This window comes from Anser brachyrhynchus, assembly GCF_964034855.1.
Source record: "Anser brachyrhynchus genome assembly, chromosome: 14".
NCBI classification, from domain to species: domain Eukaryota; kingdom Metazoa; phylum Chordata; class Aves; order Anseriformes; family Anatidae; genus Anser; species Anser brachyrhynchus.
This window is the reverse complement of record NC_137709.1, coordinates 12,079,674-12,100,416: the sequence shown is the minus strand read 5'-3', so window position 1 is coordinate 12,100,416 and position 20,743 is coordinate 12,079,674. Positions and strand designations below refer to the sequence as shown.

At 57.9% G+C, this 20,743-nt stretch overlaps 4 protein-coding genes across 7 annotated transcripts; 1 reads left to right on the top strand and 3 right to left on the bottom strand.

The window, feature by feature from the left end:
* Window positions 1-871: 871 nt before the first annotated feature.
* On the bottom strand, window positions 872-3,488 carry WDR55 (WD repeat domain 55; the record flags this gene model as incomplete). Of its 3 annotated transcripts, none has more annotated exons than XM_080555918.1 (8): window positions 872-1,572; window positions 1,777-1,946; window positions 2,054-2,153; window positions 2,265-2,444; window positions 2,527-2,614; window positions 2,692-2,792; window positions 2,863-2,993; window positions 3,249-3,488. In XM_080555918.1, 8 exons carry the CDS (start codon window positions 3,486-3,488, stop codon window positions 1,251-1,253), a joined length of 1,332 nt encoding a protein of 443 aa, XP_080412044.1. In that variant the 3' UTR covers window positions 872-1,250. The 3 variants fall into 3 exon arrangements, with proteins under 3 accessions (XP_080412044.1, XP_080412045.1, XP_080412046.1); XM_080555919.1 differs by lacking the exon at window positions 3,249-3,488 and adding an exon at window positions 3,071-3,161; XM_080555920.1 differs by lacking the exon at window positions 3,249-3,488 and adding an exon at window positions 3,071-3,109 and having other exon boundaries at window positions 2,863-2,990.
* On the bottom strand, window positions 3,279-11,887 carry IK (IK cytokine). The gene is made up of 20 exons (XM_080555911.1): window positions 11,787-11,887; window positions 11,515-11,581; window positions 11,207-11,299; window positions 10,648-10,707; window positions 9,935-10,102; window positions 9,736-9,850; window positions 9,457-9,527; window positions 9,301-9,347; window positions 8,902-9,065; window positions 8,673-8,781; window positions 8,166-8,205; window positions 7,521-7,734; window positions 7,210-7,228; window positions 6,570-6,647; window positions 6,179-6,260; window positions 5,668-5,725; window positions 5,169-5,257; window positions 4,741-4,849; window positions 3,912-3,946; window positions 3,279-3,515 (listed from the first exon to the last, which is right to left on the bottom strand). The coding sequence occupies exons 1-20, from the start codon at window positions 11,800-11,802 to the stop codon at window positions 3,488-3,490; spliced, it is 1,662 nt and encodes a 553-aa protein (XP_080412037.1). The 5' UTR covers window positions 11,803-11,887; the 3' UTR covers window positions 3,279-3,487.
* A 39-nt stretch (window positions 11,888-11,926) lies between these two features.
* Window positions 11,927-13,205, top strand: NDUFA2 (NADH:ubiquinone oxidoreductase subunit A2). Its single transcript, XM_080555923.1, has 3 exons — window positions 11,927-12,088; window positions 12,188-12,294; window positions 13,011-13,205. The coding sequence occupies exons 1-3, from the start codon at window positions 11,982-11,984 to the stop codon at window positions 13,100-13,102; spliced, it is 306 nt and encodes a 101-aa protein (XP_080412049.1). The 5' UTR covers window positions 11,927-11,981; the 3' UTR covers window positions 13,103-13,205.
* On the bottom strand, window positions 13,128-20,713 carry TMCO6 (transmembrane and coiled-coil domains 6). 2 transcript variants are annotated; one of them, XM_080555915.1, is made up of 13 exons: window positions 20,578-20,713; window positions 20,069-20,175; window positions 19,743-19,852; window positions 19,446-19,629; window positions 17,904-18,008; window positions 17,256-17,341; window positions 16,596-16,712; window positions 15,755-15,866; window positions 15,491-15,665; window positions 14,947-15,041; window positions 14,215-14,382; window positions 13,818-13,967; window positions 13,594-13,732 (listed from the first exon to the last, which is right to left on the bottom strand). In XM_080555915.1, exons 1-12 carry the CDS (start codon window positions 20,663-20,665, stop codon window positions 13,860-13,862), a joined length of 1,455 nt encoding a protein of 484 aa, XP_080412041.1. In that variant the 5' UTR covers window positions 20,666-20,713; the 3' UTR covers window positions 13,594-13,732; window positions 13,818-13,859. The 2 variants fall into 2 exon arrangements, with proteins under 2 accessions (XP_080412040.1, XP_080412041.1); XM_080555914.1 differs by lacking the exon at window positions 13,818-13,967 and having other exon boundaries at window positions 13,128-13,732.
* Between the last annotated feature and the right edge of the window lie 30 nt (window positions 20,714-20,743).

Here is a 20,743-nt window from a genome sequence, read left to right as displayed (position 1 = left end):
ACCCAGCGCCAGCGGCATCCTTAGCTCCCTCTAAGCGCTTTCTGCCACTGCCAGGAAGACCGTCTTTCCACCGCTTCCTGGTGCCCTTTCGGCAAGCCTTGGGGTCCTCCAAGTGCTGCCTTCCGCTAGTCCATGGGCTTCCAGCAGGCCTGACTGGCCCACAGTGCTTTCTAAAGCACGTCAGGGCCTTCCCAGGACCTTGTGGCACTCCCCAGAGGCTCCTCTGAGGTCCTGGTGTGCCTACACCTACAAAGTGCTGCACTCCCAGGGCTCCTCGGAGAGCCTGACAATGCTTTCCCAGCACTGGTCCCCGAGGGCCCTTTTCTGCGCCCAAGGTCTCCCACGGTGCGCCAGGGTCTTCCAAGCAAGCAAGCACATGTGTGCACTTCTGTTGCCCCTCAGCAGCGCTGAGGGATGGGGCACGAACCAAGGAGTGTTGGGCAGCGTTCACGGAGCAGGAGAGCCGATGTGTGCAGCAGGCAGAGTGCAGCGGGCTCACCGCTCTTGGGCTGTGAGCGAGGCAGAAGCAAAAGAAGAGGGGAGCCATGCTGCAGCAAGGCAAGCGGCAGGCTGGGGAGCTATCACCTCTATCACCTGCAGGCAAACAACCACCCTGCTGCAGGGGACACAGCAAAGGAGCCTAGCAGCCCAAGTCACCCCACGTGTGCTCCTGTGTCACTGTGAGCACGGGCAGGGGGTAGGGGGGAAGGAGGCTTCCTACTAAAGACAGCTACAATTCATGATGCTGGCCCAATTGACAGGAGCGCTTTGAGCAGGGTCCGTGTCACCCTCAATATCCTACAGGCAGGTCCCCAATGTGCTATAAAATACCAGGGAGGTTGGGGCGAGCCAAATCATCAGCACAAACTGCTAGGAAACAAAAAGGCACTGCGTTTTTTAATACATCTCATGTTCAAGTTAGTTAATAAAAAATGCTCAACATGTTTGCTTGGGATAGTGGCGTGGGCAGCTCTGCCACAGCCTTGAGGAGGCATGGCACCACCACCGTGGCTGAGAGGACAAGCAAGACCAGGAAGGATCTGTTTGCCCATGGATCCCAGGACCACTGCAGGACAACTCACAGCCCTGTACCACGCAGGTGCTGCCCACCTCTTACTCACACTGCCCCCAGCACCATGGGCCCCCACCCTTTTGGGCAGTATCCTGCCTTGTTCCCCCACCCCAGGACCTCCATGTCCACCAGCAAACCTTGGCCTTGTCCACCTCCAAACCAAAGCCCTCTTGGCCCCTCAGTCACTATCATCGCTGTCGCTTCCTGTCGCTGCCTCTGCTGTGGCCTCCTGCTCCTCTCGTAGGTCTGCAAAGAAGTCCTCTCCGCTGCCTGGGGCTTTGCTGCTCAGGGCCTTCAGCGGGCCACCCCGCTTCTTCTTCTTCCGGTATTCGTCCACCACCATGGAGCCCAGGGAGGAGATGTCCCAGAACTTCACCTTCTGGTCATGGGCACAGCTGGCCAGGAGCTGCCCATCTGGGGCCACAGCCAGCTGCTCAATGGGCTCCCCCATGTGCTGCCCAACGCACCCCAGGACCCGGTTGGGCAAGATGTTCACCGCCCTAGGGACAAGGTGAATGGGGACATCACAGTGAGGACCTTTCTAAGAGAGAGAGCCCCAGGAAAACTGCGAGCCCACCTCTCCAGCTCAGATGTGATCCCTCCAGCGCCAACAGAAACTTTGCCCTCCTTCCCCAGGTCTAACCTCGTTCCCCACCCTCCCCAGAGCCTTCCCCCATCAGATCCCGTGCCCTCAGCGCTCTGACCTGATGACTCCGTCAAGGGACCCTGTGCACACAATGCTCTCCGTGATGGGGACCATGCAGTCAACTGACTCGGCCCTCAGAGCAAAGCGGTCGCTGGTGGCCCCAAAGCCATTCCAGTTGAAGAGGTAGATGGTTCCTTCGCTAGAGCCACAAGCCACTTTCTTTCCTCTCTGGGCAGGAAGGGGTAGAGCAAGGCAGAGGCAAAACAAGAGATCTAGAGCATGGCAAAGAAACTACCAGACTGTACATCTGCTATGCAGCAGGGCCCAGCACCTACCTTCAGCAGCACGACAGATGTCAGGTCCCCATTCTGTGGCTCAGAGAGCAGCTCAAAGCGACGCCTCTTAACGTTGAAGACTCCCATGGTGCCATCACCACTGTGAGAGACAGAATGGCCCTGTGGCACAAGGACACGGGGTGCAGCCACCCGTGTCCCCTGCCACGATGGGCACGGGGCCTGACCCAGGTGCCACCAAGCCCTGCAGTACCTGGCGGTGAGCAGGATCTTCCCGTTCCCATCCACAGCCATGGCGCTGATATACTCCTCGTGCTGCCGGGCCTCCAGGATGGCCTCCCCCTTGCGCAGGTCCCACACCTTGAGCTCTCCGCCGTCGTCACCCGTGGCGAGGAGGTGGTGATCGATGGGCAGCACGCAGTTGAGGGCCGCGCTGCGCAGGGTGGGCGCCGGTGTCAGTCGGCGCCCCTGGGGGGCCCGGGCGGGTCCGTGCCCATCCCCAGCGAGGCACGTACCTGTGGGCCTTGGCGATGCGCGTCTCCAGCCGCCCGTCCTCCACCGTCAGGATGTGGATGGCCTTGTCCTTGGACACCGTGAGGAGCCCTGCGGCCGCCGGTCAGCGCGGACCCCGCCATAGCCCGTCCCCATCCCCGTCCCCGTCCCCGTCCCCGCGCACTCACTCTGCCCGTCGGGGGAGAAGGCGACGTCCCGGCAGGACTTGAGGTGGTGTCCCGAGGACCAGAGCTGGCGGGTGTCCCCCGGCACGCAGGAGTAGCGGTACCTGCGGGCAGCGGGTGAGGCGACCGAGGCGGCGCCGGCGGCGCGGCCGGTCCCGGTGCGCGGCCACTCACAGGTACACGTCGCCGTCCACGTCCCCCGCCGCCAGCAGGGCCCGCGCCGGGTGCAGGGCGATGGCGTTGGCCGCCGCCTCCAGGCAGATGTCCTCGGGCGTGTCGCGGAGCCGCGGGCCCGCGGGGGGCTCCTGGGGGGCGGCGCGGTGAGGGCGGACCCCGCGGGCACCCCCCCTCCCCCCTCCCGGCCCGGCCGCCCCCCCCTCACCTTCTCCTCCTCCGCCGCCGCCATGCTGCTGCGGGCGCCTCGTGCGCGTGCTCCGCGCCGGGCCGCGCCTCATTTGCGTAGCCACGCCCCCTCCGCGTACACGACGCGTCCCCCCGTTCCCCTGCCCCTCCCTCATTTGCATATCCGCGGCTCATTTGCATGGCCCCGCCCCCAGTACCCCCGGCGCGCCGCAGAGTCGGAGCCCCGGGACGCTGACCGCGGGTTTATTGACAGCGGCTGCAGGCCCCGCGCTGCGCCAGGCACGGCCCCGCAGCGGAAGGGGCTGAACGACGACGGGGTGGGGGTAACGGCGAGGGCCGGCCCGGGCAGCGGCGCCCCGCGGGCTCTGGGACGCGGCATCCGGCAGGCTGGGGCTCCAGGAGGCGAAGGACGAGGCGCAGGCACGCAGCTGGGGCATCAGTACTTGGGCCTTTTCACCTCAACCCTGGGAAGAGACAGGCAGGCGCGGGGGTGGGCTGGGATGCAGGGCAGGCAGCTCAACCCCACCCAGGGCTCAGCACCGAGGTCCGCTTCCACCCCGAGGGCGCCCAGTGGGATGGCACAGGACTGCCTGGTGATGAAGAGCCCAAAGCAAGTCCTCACCTCCCGAGGTCTGCTCAGCACCCACCCGTGGCTCAGGGGAGAGGTGCCCTACAAGCCCTGCTGAGCTGAGCAGTGCAGGAGCACACTGCAGGGGCTGAACGTTCTCCCTTATCCGTCCAGCCCCACCGCCAAGAGCTTGGCAGAGACACGCCTGCAGCCCCAGGGAGAGGTGGCAGAAGACAGCCAGGCCCCAGCACGGCCCTGCTGCCAAGCCAACAGCAGAGGTAACTTTACTTACCCATCGGCCTCCAGCTTCTTCCTCTTCTCGATGATCTGCAGAGAAAACACAAGTTCCTGTTACCCTTCAGATAAGCTGGCTGCCTGTAACTGCTCCTTGTCTCCACAAGGGCAAAGCAATCACAGGGACAAAGCCTCTCAGCCTGCAACAGAAGGGCTGGAGGGTGCAAGATACACCCAGTGAGAGCTCTAGCTAGAGCTGAGGTGAGGTAAAGTTGTCCACAAACTGCCTGAAATCTGGAGAGGCTTGGCCTGTTCTCCCCCTTTGCTCCATTTTGGCCATGAAGGATGAGCATCTGTTCTCACCTTTCCCTAGCCCATCCCACACTACTGGGAGTGCTCATGGCCTGCTCGCCCTGCCATGACAATCTCCTCCTGGGGCTCCCAGCTCTGCTTCTTAGAAAACAGTGAGCCACAAGACATGCTTTGTCTCCTCCAAGTCCATTTGGATGACTCAGGGCTGCCGAGTTTGGAAACATCCATCTGCTGCACAGTCCTGAGCAAAGAGCCCAGGGATTGGGACTGCCCCCAGGGTAACAACTGCAAACTGAGAACACGCAGCTCCAGATAGCTCTCTGGTCCTGAAGCTTCAAGTTTTGGTAGATATAAGTAGACAGGTTGCTACTCTGGCAAGGAGCAGACCCAGCCTTTTGAGAAGGTCAGACCTGCTGCACATGCACAACAGCAGTGCCTGGCTGCAAAGGCATGGAGTGGGCCAAAGAGAGGTGCCTAGGACAGCAAGTGCAGGGCTACGTGGAAGCTCTCCTAACCCAGGGATGTGCTGGCAGTTCACAGCCTGAACAAGCAACACCCCAGCACCAGACACTCACTGCACTGATCTTCTTCCACTGCCGGTCCAGCTCTGCCTTGTCATTTGTCTCCTTGAAACGACGGGTTTTACGTCCCTCAGACATCTTGATCCCGTACTGGAAGGCTGCCCTGGAGAAGGAATGAGACAGCTCAGTGCTTGGTGTGGATCTGTGCCCTGGTGGTGGAATGGAAACGTCTGTTCCAGCCACAAGCCTGTACTCGACAGAGCTGGCTTGCCACGCTGGAAACTGGCTGGACAGGCATCCTCACAAGCAATACTAAAAGCAAAGAAGCCACCGTGCCCCAGATCCACAGCTCCTCGTCCCGTCCACTCACAAGTGGTTGCTCTTCTTGATTTAAGCCCCCCCCCGAACCCGAGTTTGGCAGCCACTGCCATCCCCACCCAGAATCCTTCCTCAGCTGGATCTAGCCCTTCACAAGTGCTCACTTGGGCAGAGCCTCCTTGTTGTTCATGTATTCACTGTACTCCTCCTGGGTATCGAAGTCCCAGCGGCCCAGAGGCCCTTTCTTGTTACCCTGCAGGAAAACAAAACAAAACACAGAACACTCAGAACAACTCCTTAGTTGACGCCGACCACGACTTCTCACGCACCTCATACGCCCACGGAAGATCTCAAACTCCCATCAGCCCCAGTTCAACACACTTGTGCACCCAGTCTGGACTTGGCTCTGAGATCCCCCTCCCTGGGAAGCCCCGAACAGGACACTCTGTGGAAAATGGAGTTGAGACAGAGTAGCATACACCACCACGATGTCTTGGTCATGTCTGCCCCCTGGGACAGCAGCTTGGCAAGCCCCAAACCACATCCAACACCCAGCTCCAAGGCATTCAGCCCCACTGCACAAGCCTGCAAGAAGTGGGATCATCTAGGCCTGCAGTGATACCTATTTCACTGGCTGATCCTAAAAAGCTCATAGCAGCATACCTGATCCATTTTGCTGTAGTCCACCTCTTCATCGCTGTCCACAGCCATGTCATCCATTCTGTATAAGAGCAAAGCAAGGACAGTGCTCAGAGTGCACCTCTGGGACACTGCCCAGGACCTTGATGCCTGAACCACTGATAAGTTCCTCCAACTGCAAGCCCCAGAGGTGAGCTGAAATGCTGAATGACTGCTTTGTGGCCAGAGCTCAATGACCACATGAATTACAGGGAACCCAGTGGGCTCAGCCACCTCTGCTTTCCCCTGGCACTGAGGGGCATCAGATTCCAGGGAGCCATTTATAGCGGAGATCCGGTAAGAAAAGGCCAGGTCTACCAGACCCAAGGACTCCAGGAACATTTTACCAAGAAGTTGCACAGCCTCGCAACGCTCCCCAGATAAGAAAAGGAAGGATCCTCCTTCCAGCAAGGATCAGTGAGGCTGATGAGCAGACAGAACAGTGGCCCCTTGGTGTACCCTGCTCCCAACCCACAGCTTCTTGCTGCTTCCTTACGTAGCAGGGTAGCATTCGGCATAGCTGTTCGACATGCCAAAGAAGTCTCCCAGCTGTTTCTTGTCCTCCGGCTTCTTCAATGTGACAACAGTAAAGGAAAGCAACACCACGTAGCCTTACAGCTAAGGGCTGAGCACAGCCAGGCAAAAAGCGATCTCCCCCATACACCCAAGCTGGCACCCGCCCCAGCACAACTGAATCGGAGGCTGCAGATCTTGTATTTGGTGTACAATGAGCAACAAGGTTCGAGTGCCATTTCTCTGCTACAGGAGAAAGAGCCCTCCCACAGAGTAAGGAAGAATAGTCCCACAGCCACACTCAGGCAAGGCTGGCCTGCAGAGGAAGCCCAGCACTGCAGTCAGACAGGATGGCACAGCCAGTAAAGGATATGGCTCTGTTCCTTCCCAGCCAGCAGCTCCAGCAAACTTCTCATTGATGGACTTGATGAGCTCCTTGGCCGAGCCAGGTCCTGGGACAGAGAGAGCAGCAGACAGAGTTTTGGTGGAGGAACAGCTCACCTTAATACATCTGGGGCTGGACAGAGCCCTCTTCTGCATGCAGCCACTCGGGGCAGTCAGGGGCGGCCTGCTGCAGGGTACATGGAACGGACAGTGCTGGGACGGGGTAGCAGGCTGGAGACAGGCTGCACACGAGGTAGGAGAGGAGGAAGCAGGAGAGCACCTAGGAGCAGCAAACTCCTGTCTGAGCACAGGCAGGGGCAGTTCGTGCAAGCCTGATCCTAGGAGAGCCTCAATCCTCCTCAGCTTACAGCCAGCGTAAGGTCATTGGAGCAGGTCTGCTACTAGGGAAGAACCTGCACACACACTCAACCAGGGCTGGCCTGCAGCAGGCTGTAGGCACAAGACTTCACCCCCATACCCATCCCTCACAGCAGGCAATTCTCTCTGTTGCAGCAGTCTCTGGGAGAATCGAGCTCAAGAAGACCAGCGAGGCAAGCAGCTGTTCAGCAGCCCCATACGGCCTCACCGAAATGTCCAGTCTCATTCAAGCATCCACGCCACTTGACTCACCTTTGTCAATATCCGTGGGCTGCAAAGAAGAGGGAGAGATACCATGTCACCTGGGAGGGCCGAAATCAGGCAAGTGACAGAGCTATGCGACTTGCAGCTTCACTTTAAGACTGTTTGGGGCAAACATATGCGCACAGAGCTGAAGCATAAAAGCTACCAGCTTGTGACAGTCTTGCCTTACTTGCTGAAGGAGAGGACAAGCACCCAGCCACCCACCAGCCCCTGGCTGGAGAGAGCTAAACATGAGCTGCGTAGGCACATCTGGGAACATAACCACACCAACCCCAAAGCTGCACCCACCACGCACTCACCTCATCATCAGCCTTAGGCTTCTCAAAGTAGCTGTGTCTCTTCTTTTCCTCCTCACGATCACGCTCCCGGTCCCTGTCCCGGTCCCGATCCCTATCCCGGTCCCTGTCACGCTCCCGATCCCTGTCACGCTCTCTCTCACGATATCTCTCCCGTTCCTTATCCCGTGGCATCTTTGCAGTGGAGGGCACATAATCCCCAATGTCTTCAAAGATACTAGAAGTAGAAAAGAGCCCGCATTTACGGGTTGTGCAAGAGAAGCCAAACACTGCCTCCCTTTGAAACGAAGCCTAATAAAGGAGCATGTGTCACCAACATGGCCACAGAGCTAAGGATGCCCTCTAGTACTGGCTTCTACATCTGTCAGATGTATCACGGTATTTCTGCTCTCTTCTGCTGCCTGGACTTCCTTCTTATTGATCAGGACAACAGAGAACCTTTGCCTGTCTCAAGTCTGAAATAAAAACCAGAACTCGCCTCCAGCCTTGGCCACCTTGTCCTAAAAATAGCTCAAACAGCAGGTCCAAAGAGGTAGCCTGCTCCAGAGGCACTGAGCCTAGCCCTCTCCGAACCCAGTCAGCCAAAAACACATTCCTTAGGACAGACAGCTTTGACCCCACAGCCTGTGGGAGCAGCGGGGCACTTACTTCATATCAGCTTCAGGGGGTTTCTTCTCATCCAGCTTCCCTGCAAGGACACAAGAGCAGTAAGATGCACAGCACTCCACACCCAACCTGCACTCAGTCCCAGTCCCCAGTCCACCTTCCAAGCCCAAACAGCAGCAGGCCCGAAGGATGTCCTCCCAGCTTCCTCTTAGGTCACCGCATTGTCTCATTCCCTCAGCAAGCCACCAAGTCCCACCCCAACAGAGAACATTCCCCCAGGGAATGGGTCCTTAACCAGGAAGAACAGAGCAGCAAGAGCCACCCCTGCAGCCGTAGTTTCTCAGCATCCAGCCTGCTGTGATCCCGCCTGTCACAGCCTGCCTTCAGGATGCAGTGCTTGGGGAACCACAGGAGACCACTGTCCTCCAAGTCCCCTGCCTCAGGGTGTAGGGAACGCAGCACATCAAAATGCATCTCATTCTCTTGGGACAGGCTTCAAGCAGGCTTCAAGCTTCTGAGCCTCTCCACTTAGCTCCCTTCAGCACCCACCTTTGTCTTTCTTCTTGAGCTTCTTGTTACGGGTCCCTTGCCTGAGATAGGAGAGGATCTGTGTTAGCTTGCTGATGACAATGTCATTTGTTGTTAGCGTAGTTTGCGCCTGAAAGAGAAATGCCCAAGGAATTGGCTGAGTCTCTAAAGAGGGAACCCCTCCTGGCAAGACTTTGCACTGGCTGATCCAAACCAGCGCTGTCAGGGAACCTGGAGGCTGTCAGGGTACCTCCATGGTGGGGCAGTCAGCCTTGCTCCGGATCAGCGTGGTTGGGATATCAGTGTCAGCATACTCATCGTCCAGATCTACCACGTAGGCCATCCGCCCTGGCAGGAACAGCTCATTCCGCTCGTAGGCTTTGTTCTTGAACAGAATGCGGTAGATGTTGCGACCTGGAGGGGGAGGAAATGCAAGGGGGAGATGCTCTTAAGAGAGCAATGGACAAGACCATAGAGAAGCACACACAGGTGTTCAGAAACGTCAGAGTCACCTCCTAAGAGATGCATTCCAGACCTCAAATTCAGAACTGCTACACTCCAGATGTCCCCCTTCAACGAGTTCAGTATTTCTCTTACATTCATGACACAACACAAATAACGTGGGGAACAGCCATATGCACAGTCTTACCTAAACGTGTCTTAAACTCAATTTTGTTCTCAGGATCTTCATCTTTTCTGAAAAGGAACAAAAAAGAAAAGAAAGTAAGCTAAGTGTATGCCTCCTCTGCATACTCCTCTCCAGGAGGCAGCTGCATTCAGGAGTGCAAAATCCTCAGCTACTCACTTAGTTTCTTTCTGGGGCTTCTCCATCATTTCCTCCTCTTCCTTCTCTTTGCTGGCAATCTCAGCCCGCACCTGGCCACAAAGTAAATTCACACATTACAAACCAATCCATGCCACTGCTGCCCAACAAAACCAGCAAGGCCTCTCCCATCAGCTCCCCAGACTTATATCAATCTTTCCCTGAAAGGAAAATGCATTCCAGGAACACACTGACAACACTGAATCATTTCTAAGTTGAGACTAGCACCCTCTCCCCGCCACCCAGCAGCATGGTGCTCACCTTCTGCAACAGCGCAAAGTCCAGACCCTTCACCAAGTGAGTGTGTTCCATGTCACCACCCAAGAACTTGGACTCCTGGATCAACTGTCTCCTCTTCTCTGCAGCAGATTTATCCCTGTACAACGAGAATTGAGGCTGTTATGAGATGACCACTCTGGAGCAGACTGGCAAGAGAAGGATGTGCCACAAGCTCACATACGCCTCTGCAGTGGGCCCCACAGCCCTGTAGTTGGCAGTTGTGCTGATCAGCTCGGTTTCCTCATAGTCCTTGTTCACACCATCTCTTCTCTCCTTGGCTCGGTCCCTGTACTTCTCAGCCAGCTCTCTTTCGCGTTCTATCTCCTGCTGGCGCAGCTTTGCATAATAGCTGGAGTTTGAGAAACAGTTCACGGTTAGAGTGACACATTCACATTTGATGTGCTGCTCAGACAACAGCCACTAAAGCCCAACGCATGCCTGTTCCACTCCCTACCCCTTCCCCAAAAACATACTAAAGCACTGCGGGACACAACACGCCTCAAGAACACCAGACAAGAAGAAGCTGTTGTACCGAGCCTTAACAATGAGCTCAGCCTTCCCTTCCAAAAGGAAAACGCCTTAGATCCTAAAGGACCCAGTCGCTAGCGCGGATGTCCTAGCACTCTTCTGCCCTGCTAGACACCAAAGGAGCCTCTCCCACTTCTTCTGGAGGTAAAGCTTCAACCCCACCCTGCCACTACCACTCCACTTCTGTTCCACAAGTCTGTGACAGTCACTCAGCCTGAGCTCATCTCACACTGCTTGGCTCCAAAGCCCCAGAATAATCCAGGCCGCTAAGGGTCCTCTTTGATAGCCCAAAAGCTCAACAGCTGCTTCCATGAGAAGGTTATAACATTAAAAGACAGGTTCTGACACATCACTTTGAACATTTACCTTTTCTTCTTCCTTCTGCGAGCAGCTGGATCTTCATCTTCATTGTACTCCCGGGGCATCCTGGAACAGAGTGAGAAACCACACATACAATCTGCACCGCTGGACAAACACAGGCAGCTTGTCAGAGCAGTTACTCAGACATAGCCGGACACCACGATACCCAAAGATGGGAACAGTACAGTCCAATTTCTCCCTAATTCCACTCTTCCAGTAGATAGAGGAGGGCAAAGCATAGGTTTGCACAGAAGAACCTAATCTGCTTCTTAAAACCTGCACGAAGCGTCCTAACAACCATGCAAGATTCACTCTGTTATTTACAACAGTCCCGACCCGCTTGTTTCTCCAGTTAACCCCAATAACATATGTGTACAGCCTACATGGATCCCAGCGCAAACCAAGGCTGAGGTCTGCTCTTCAAGCCTCATCTGTATATTTATTAGCATCGGCCTTTAAGTTCTCCCCCTGCACTCTGCTGCGGAGTGTATCAGACGGGAGCAGAACCCCAGAGGGAAGAAGGCCGTGCTTTGCCCCGCGGTTCTGTGAAATACACTCTACTCACTCATGGTGGCGAGATTTGGATGGTGGCGCCGACGTTGGCGCAGCCCGCGGGGTCATGAGAAGCTTCCGAAAGTCTTCATTGGTCAGCTTGGACCTGCAAGGAACAGCGAGAACAACAACTGCCCCCCTCCCAGCGAGCTGCAGCGGCCCGAGCGCTTCTGAGGAGCCGCGGCGCCAGGTTCAGGGCCCCGCGGGGCGCTCCCGGCCTCCGGCTGCGAGAGGCGGCCTCAGAGCCCCGGCATCCGCAGCCCCGGGATCCCCGATCCGCCCCCCCCCAGCCCACGGCCGCCAGCCCCGCGCAGCGCTCACTGGTGGAAGGAGTGCGAGTCGTCCACGTCGTGCCCATCGGGGGCCAGCGGGTTGGAGAACGGCTCACCTGCGGGGCGACAGGGAGGGCGGCGCTCACACACCCCGCAGCGCCGGCAGGCCCCGCAGCGCCGGCAGGCCCCGCGCCGCCGCCGCCACCTCCACAGCACGGGCCCGGCTCGGGCGGGCACCGAAACGGCACCGGGCGGGCACGGCGCTGTCACGGCGCTGTCACGGCGCTCCCCCCCACCCCGCCGCCGCCCCCCGGCCCTCACCGTCCCGCTCCGGCATCTCGGCTGCGCTCCGCTCCCCTCAGCAGCTGCGCAGGAAGTGCCGCAAGCTTCCGCTCGCCCCCCGGCCCGCCCTCCTCCACCCCGCGCACCGATTGGCCAGCTCCTGCGGGGTGCGCGCGGCGATTGGCCAGCCCCGCAGCCGCATAGTCCCGCCCCGCGGCAGGCAGGGCGCACAAGATGGCGGCGGCGGCGGCCGTGAGGGGGCTCGGGGGCGGCCTGGGCCGCGGCCTGCGGGAGCTCCGCGTCCACCTGTGCCAGAGCTCGGCCGGCAGCCGCGGCGTCAGGTGAGAGCGGGGCCCGGGCCGTGCCGCCCGACCGGGGCGGGTGCCGGGGGCGACACTGGGGGCCTTGCCTTGCTCACGGCCCCCCCGTCCCGTCCGCAGGGAGTTCATCGAGCAGCACTACGTGGCCCTGAAGCAGGCCAACCCCGGCTTCCCCATCCTTATCCGCGAGTGCTCCGGCGTGCGGCCCCGCCTGTGGGCCCGCTACGGTGAGTGAGGGCCCGCCGCGTGCCCGGGGCGGTGGCACCTCGGCGTGGGGGTGCTGCGGGGGGACCCCAGGAGGCGGTACAAAACGCTCCTGCTTTTTCTTCCTGCTCTGCGTTCTCAGTGAAACCCCGCGGAGGGAGCGGAAAAGGCCCTCTAAAAAGGCTTTTTCTCCTGGAGCCATCTGTGTCAGACAAGGTTACAAACGTCCCTTCAGATATGCTGTGCTAAACACGAGTTTCTCAGTGCTAGCACAAAGGCCAGTGTAGCCTGCAAGCGTTAGCACGTGCCTCTTCCCTCTGACTTGCAGGAACGTACGGCCCCAGGCAGGGACTGCTGCAGCAGCAGGGATGTTTTTTTTCAGCACTGTTTTACTGAGGTGTTAGCGAGGAACTTGATGTGACTGGGCTAAATGCCACCAGGTTGATAGCTGTGGGATAGCATAGTGGCCTTTGCTCAGCAGCACCCCGTCAACAAAAAAAAGTAAGCAAACATGGTAGGGTGCGTTGGTTTCTGCAAGGGAGTGGCTGAACAACGGGATCAAGGAAGGTGGAAACAATAACTTGGGCACAGGGGGGCAACTGGAGAGTGCTGAATGCTGAGGAATGGTGATGTCAGCTGTGACACTGGCTAAGGCCCTGGGGAAACACAAAGCAGGGCTTTAGCTCTCCCAAGACAACAAGAATGAGGCTCCTGCTCTCACCCTCTCTCTTTTCTGCAGAGTTTGGCAAGGAGAAAAGCGTGTCACTGGATAACCTTTCTGTGGATGAAGTGGCCAAGGCCTTGGAGAACATTGTGAAAGGCAAGGTGTGAAGATGGACATCAAATGTGCACACGCTGAACACTTTACCGATGATCTTTATTGTAAAATGTGTCCTTAACTTATCAATCATATAAACATACATGCTTACCCAGAGCTTCGTGTGTTGGATTTAAAACTGCGGCACCAAAAGGAGATGCTAAAGGAAGCCGCAAATCCAGCAGGGTTTGTATTCCTCTCCACAGCAACAAGAGCTCTTCTGCACTGGTTGCAGCTCAGCTCAGCTTTGCCCCTGCACCAGGGAGGCGTGGGGCAGCCTGGTGGTGGCTCCAAGGTGACACAGACATCAGGGAGGGGAGCGGGGAACAGCCCACCCAGCACCAGCATTTCCATGCAGCCAGCACTGCTGCTCACGGTTGGTGTGACTGCCTGACCGGCCCTGGGGCAGTGGCGCAGAAAAGCAGGGCAGCAAGTGAATAGTTTGTTCCTCCTCGGGCCAGGAGGGCAGGCTGTGTAATCTAGGAGAAGGCGGACGATGCAGCTGGTGAGGAACTGAAGACAGAGGCTCCCGGTGGCTGTGGGGCCATGTCCAGCAGTGCTTGCACCCGCTCCTGGAGTTCTGGGGTGCTCTGGTGCTGCTTGAGGGTCTGGTGCCCTCCTTGCCTGACAAAGTCAACAGCAGCCTGTGCGAGGAGAGAGGAGCAAGAAGGGGGTTGGCTGCCTGCTACATGAGGGCTGAGACACCCCAGTAGCCACTGCAGCTGACACCTTCTGTCCCGAGCCTCGATCTCCCCTTGTACAGTGCAGGGATCAGGGCCGAAGGAATTCACCAGAGCCCTGCCAGACACGAGTCCAGAACAGGTAAATCCAGCCATGTTGGTCCCTGGTCTGAGTGCGTGGAACTTGAAGAAAGCACAACTGAAGCAAAACAGTCCCCCCGTAATAATCAGTGACTTTTAAAGGGTGCAAAAAACCTGCCCAGAAAACAGAGTCAACAAAAAGGAACACCGCCCCCGGAGACGTGAGGACTTCCAACTCTGTCACACAAGCGTTCCCCACCCCACCTCGGTGCACGTCTGAGTACTGAAGGAGTATGGGCCAAGAGGGGGAATGAGGGAGAACAGTTTTGTTCAAGTAACGCTCACCGTTTGAACCCCCGGCCTACCTGCGGGCAGTGCAGGAAGAGGAGGTGCAGCAGCTCCAGGCACTGCCCCGCCACCTCGGGGTCGGGGAGCGCCAGGGGGCCCAGCAGCAGGGGAAGGGCGGCCTGCTGGTGCAGCTGCTGGCAGTAGGCGGGCCCCTTCTCTGCGACGTTGCACAGCACTGTCAGGCCCTGCGCAGAGAAGCTGTGAGTGAGCAAGCCAGGAACACTCTGCTGATGGACGGCCATCCCGACAGCCTTTGGAGGGCTGCAAAGAACTCCCCATTCCCTCCCCAGAGGTCCTGCCAGGTGCTTCCCCAGCTCCATGCCCCCGCCAAGGGGCATCCCCACCCCCTGGGGCACAGCTCATCTGCATGCCCTGGAGATCTCAGCAGGATCTCTGCCAAGCAGTCACAATCACACCCCCCTTGACAGAGCACCCCGAGAGCCCTCCACCTTTACGGTCTTCCGAAAGAAGGTGGCAGCAGCCTCCCTGGGCTCCCCCCAGGTGCTGGCAGGCCCGGACCTAGGTTAGTATCTGCCCTGGGTGCCTGGGAGTAGCATCAGGCAGGGGATCCCTCCTTCGACAAGACAGAGGTAGTGCCTTCAGGGGATGCGGGTGGGGATGTTACCACCACACCAGACTTTCTGCCAAGCTGTTATTACCATCCCAAGCCTGAGTACTGCACACACAGGACTCACGTTCCTCAAAGTCTAGAGCTTTCCCCAGCTCAGGGGCACGAAGCGAGGTCTTACCAATACGCTCGCTGCCTGGGAACATGGCAGGAGCTGCAGCAGGGCTGGGAGCAAGTCCAGAGAGAGCAGAGCAGAGCAGAAGAAGGGCTCGTCCGCTGGAACGGGCAGAGAATGAGTGCGTTAATAAAACTGCCTCAGTGCAGGAGGGATGGACAGTGCACGCTAACCGCTCTGGGCAAGCACAAGGCGCACTCAGCCCACAGCAGACCAGCTCAGACACACAAGGTGTCAGTGGACAGACAGCTCCCACCCACCCACTCCATCTTACTAAACTCAAAACCTATCCTGCAAACTGAATCAAGGAGGCAACATACATAAAGGGAAGAACCTTGCTGATTTAGGAGTGTTTCTGCTGTTTCCCTAAAAGCATTGCCATCTGTATAAACCGAGACACCACCTGGCAGTCCTTCGTGCTCTGACTGTGCCACTGCACGGTGCAGCTCTGCTGGGAGGTTCCCCATGTAGTGAGCTTGAAGCCAGCAGTCAAAGTAGGTCCTGGCAGCAGCAGCTCTGGCTCTGCTCACAGCCACGCAGGGACACTCACCCGTGAGGTTGTTCAGCAGCCAGAGGCACTCCGGTATGATGAAGGGGTGCTTCTGGAGGTAGCACTGCATGACTACGAACAGGGCCACAAGCAAGCGCTCGTCCTGGATCTGGGCTTCACATCCTGTCTCCTCTGCAAGCAGGTTGCCGAGACACCGCAGCACCGGGCAGGTGAGCTTTGAGAGTGAGAAAGACAATGCCTTTGGGCTGGATCACATCCCCAAAGCAACGCAGAGAAAGAACAGTATTCTTGCCCACGTCTTACCAGCTCCAGGCCCTCAGAAATGCTTTGGGAGATTTCAGAAGCAATGTCGCACAAGAGCGAGGTGAGGGCAGGTATGGCCCCCAGTGCTATCAGCGTCGCGTTGGCTGTATGGCTGCAAAGGGAAGGGACACCACGGTTGCTCTTTGCACCCAGCTAGGGACCTGCTGCAGCCTCCACGAACCACCTGGCCCTGGAAATCCTGAGTACTATCCTGAAACCACAGTCAGGTTTATTTCACTTTTAAATAGCAGCTTGTTTCTGAGCAGATCCTTAAGAGAAAGTTTAAAAGCCCATGGAAAACAGATCCACTGGAATTAGCCACGTAGGCCAGGAAACAACAGCTCTGGTTCTTCTCCAAGTACCCACACTGTGCTTTCTCTCTGCTGGGGCTGCTGCAAGAGATGACACCACCAGAACAGCCACGCTAAGGCAGGTAGAGATTTTTGGCAGCAGCCAGCCTGGACAAGTGACACTGAACTAAACCCAGAAGCTCGAAGATTCAGGGAGTTCGCCTTGGGAAGTGCAGGACACAAATCCAAACGCAGGAGGCAATCAAGGGGTTTTTAGAGCACCAAGACCAGCCTCAGTTTTGTCACCTGTTATCACCCTGTGAATAAACTCATCAATCCCGCAAACATGCTGTGCTAAAATCTGAGACCAGGAATGCCCAGGAGGGGAAAGAAATTGCTTTCTAAAGGGAAAGGGGTGAGGGGAGGCAATGCAGGACCCAGACCCACAACCATGGGCTCCACACAGGCTTGTGCTCCAGCTGGCAGAGCCTTTATGCTTCTGGGTTTGTCTGCCCCCAGGGAACTCAAAATGAGGATAAAAGAACATTTACCTACAAACGATGTAGTGGAGACACCATGCAAATTCCACAGCAGCTCCTGTCCCAGATTTGAGGCCAGAGCAAACCAGTCGAAGCATGTGCTGGGGGAGAACAGAGTCCAGAACCAAGCTGGGGTCAGAACAGCAGAGTTAATGCACTGACCAGAGCACAGGCAGGACAGACAACCGATGGGGACAGATCGTCCCCAGCTGCCAGGCAGCTCCAAATACACTCCTGGAAGAGGCTCTTAGGTAAGGGCTACAGACTCAGGCACCACCACAGCACAATGCAAGGCACGTGCAAGCTGTCCCTGTGAGTGGCAGGACCTGGGGGCACTCAGAACACCTTGGCTGGGGGCACATTTTTGGCACTGAGGGCTGTCAAACTGATCTTTTCCTTAGCAGGAAGAATGCGGCCAGAATTTCCCCGTTGGCCTACCCTGCTCAACACTGTCCTTTACTGAAATACCAAAGCCATCTGCTCAGATTAGGCTGAAGGAAAAGAGTCAAGCCCTGCACCCTGATCTGCAGAAAAGCCTGCATAGTTCTTGCAGGATTCTGCTCTGAATTATTAGTATCTCTGGGATGGGAAATGCATCATCGTCCCCGGCACGCAAATACCACGCAGGGCCCCAGGGCCCATCCCGACGCAGGGTACAAAGCTCGGACTCACGGTATGATCTCTGTGGGAGCTTCCTTGGCTTGGAGGAGCTGTGACAAGACGTAACCCAGACCTTCCAGCACAGCCTCATGCGGGGACTGCAATCAAACAGAACAAAGCTGATCCCACACAACAGAGGCAAGGGCTCCCAGGGCATCACCTGCATGCTAGTGAAAGGGCAATACCTTCACGTAACACTGAGCCAAGCCAAAGCTGAGCTGTCCCCCCCGGCCCCATACTCAGGGGTTGCAGTTGTAGGGACTCAGAAGCCCAACCACGGCAGCGCTGCTGCTCTGCACATTTAGATCTGCAGCTGACAGCACTGCTCACTGTGTTGGTCTCCTAAACCTGCCGTACCCAAACTGTGCAGAGGGAAAAAGTCTGCAGCTCACTGTGTTTGAGGCTTTACCTGCAAGCCAGTTATCAACATGAGACATGCAGCTTGAAAAGGGCACAAGGTGGTAACCTGAGCCCCTAAAAAGCAGTGCAAGGAGCCTATGAGATGCCCTCACTTGCTGCAACAGGACAGTCCTGTACAGAAGGATCTCTACCCAGCTGGAATGGTAACTCAGTCCTGTCAGCTAGTGCCTAAAGGGTATAAGAAAAGGTCCTTTTAGGGGGCAGGGCATGGGAAGAGTGTGACTGAGCTACTTTACCCACCTGGACGCAGGATGCCAGCACCGGAACAATGCCCTGAGGCAGAAGTTGCTTTCTCACAGCTTCACTTTCCACTACCAGGTTGCCCAGCGTGTACAAACACAGCTCCTGAAACACAACCAAGAGACCGGGTCACCCCCTCCACATTCCCCAGCAGGACCCTGGCCTGCCTGGGCACCCAGAGCAGCCAGCAAGCCCTCTGGGTCCCTGCACCCCAGGTCACCCTTCACCTGAGCAGGGCAGAGGCTGTCTCCAGAGGGACAAACACGGGTGGATATTGCTGGACCCTTCCAGATACCCCTGTTCCCTGCTAGCTTCAATCTATCCTTGTTCTCTTTACCACGTTGGGACTAGCAGAACATCAATTCTGAAAGTTTTTCCAGGCTTCTAATTGTTGCTATTATATTTCCCTGAAACCCCTCTAATTCCACAGTATTCTCTTGGAGACTGCCTGTGTATTGCAAATATGATCATCCTCTTAAAGCTGCTCCCTGTTTTATCCCTGAGCTCTGATCCTGTCTTGTCTAAGCTCTGCAGCCCAGGTATGGCTCCTTCCCTAACCTGACCACTCATCATGAGTCCTGGCTGAGGACCTCAGCCTTCTGCGCCACCACCTAGGGCTCCGCAGGGACCTCCCCCTGTCACTCCACTGCCTGTCCAGCCACAGCATCTGCAGGCACCCAGCTGGCAAATCACTCAGCCACCCCAAAGCCACTCCAAGTGTTCACTCCTTCACCTGGATGAAACTCTAAAGTTTGGAACTGCAGGCATTCTGCTCTTCCTTAAACAACCTGCATTTTTGCTTTACCTACCACACTCGCACCAAGGTACCTCCTGCACAGGCCCAGCCTGCATCAGGAGCCCAGACCATGCATCTGGTGATGGAGTCCAAAAGCTACAGCCTGCAGTTCCTGCTCCCACAAACAGAGCTTGGAACTGAAGAGGGCAGATGCTCACGGGGCTACGTGGGGGAATTTGTTGCAAACAAGGCATGACTCTGTGATCTGGGCTGTGTCCGGAGCACTGGGGATGAAACGGGTATGCAGAGTATGAAATGGGGTTATTCCCCTGTGCTTGGTGCTGAGGAGGCTACAGCTGGCTGTGCCCAAGTCAGGTGAGGTGATGTCTGCAAGGCTGCCAGGACAGCTGGGTTGGGGCAGAGGGTTACAAAAAAGTCTGGGGGTGCTGGGCTGAATTTTCCTGGCCTAGGGGAGGCTTGGCAACATTCACAAGCAGTCTGCAGCTACATGGAAGGAGATGGAATCAAACTCCTTTTGGTTTTGGGACAGGGCACAGCCAAGGGTGTCTCCACACTTGGGGGTTTTCAAGACTAGGCCAGCCACAGCTGCCGTGGGCTAGCTCTGGGGACAGTGCTGCTCCCCAGGGAAGGTTGGATTAGGGAATTCCGGAGGGCCCTTCAAACCAGCGCTTCCATATGAACCATATCAGGCTAAAGCCTGGCCAAAACGGGTCCTACTGCCACCCAACCGCTACCAGAGGATTACTGGGAGCCAGAGCCCTGGCAAACCCAAGCACGGACATTACCACGAACTCAACACTGTGTCCCGAGAGGTATGTCAGGAGATAGGAGGTCACTGGCATGCACGCCTCAGCCACAGCAGCGTCACTGGAGTGGGAGAGCTCATGCAGACAGCGGGCTGCCTCCATCTGCACGTCAGCCAGACTGCCGGTGAACAGCCCGATGAGCGTCCGGACACTGCCATCCAGCCTGGGGGGACACAAAGGGTGCTGTTACCTGCTGCCTCCCGCCCTCAGACACACACCTGCTCATCCACAGGACAAGTGGGACAAACGGCCTTGTCGTGCCGGGCCTGGGCTGACCTGACAAACTTCTGCTGAGTCTCCTTGTCCTGCAGAGCCCGACGGAGGCGTCTCAGCAATGTTTTCCTGTCCTCTGAACCCCTCTGCACACCTCTGAGCAGCTCGGAGACCTGTCCGAAAATTAAGAGCCGTGTGAATTTCAAGCAGTGCCGGTGTTAGGACTTCGTGCCATTAACCCTAGAGGCAAAGAAACCCAGGCAGCGTTGCAGTTGCTCACAAAGAGCCTCGGTGGTTCCACCACCCTGTCTAAAGGACCACCAGCACGTCTAAAGGCGAGGGGAGACCCCTGGGCCCCCCCATCACCACGGCGAGCGTCACGCTCTCACCTCGTCCTCCGGGAGAGGCTGCAGCAGGACCTCGGCTCCATCCTGCTCGTCCTCCCGCAGGAGCCGCTTGCTGACCAGCTGCTCCTGCCGCCGGGCCTTCCTCAGGGCTGCGATGGAAGCAGTCCCCGTCACCACCTGCCCCGCTGGCAGGTGCTGACAGGGGACCGAGACGGGGGGACCGAGACGGGGGGACTGAGACAGGGGACTGAGGCACCGAACAGCCTAATTCCTCCTAACCCCGAGAAGCCGCCGGTCCCTTCCCACACAGCTGGTGGGGACGCAGGAGGCAGGGGCTGGATTTAAACCTCGCGGGGCTGCGGGTGCCGCACACCGACGGGGCTCACAGCGCCCGTCTGCGCCCTGCCGGGACGGAGGGAGCGTGCGGGGGGGACAAAACTGCTCTCCCGCCGCGGAGACACCCCGCCAAGCCCAAAGCGCAGCGGGCGGCTGGGGAAGGGCGGCCCCGCGGTCGGGAAGCCGAACCCGGCCCGGCCCGGCCCGGCCCCCACCTGCCTCCCGCTCCCGCCGCCGGGCCCGCAGCTCCTCCGCGGCCCCCCCGGGCCCGGGCCCGGCCCCACGCCGCCGCCGGCCCCACATGGCGGCGGGGAGGAGGAAGCCGGGGCCGAGGAGGAGGGGGAGGAGGAGGAGGCCGGGGCGGGGCGCGGCGCCGCGTGA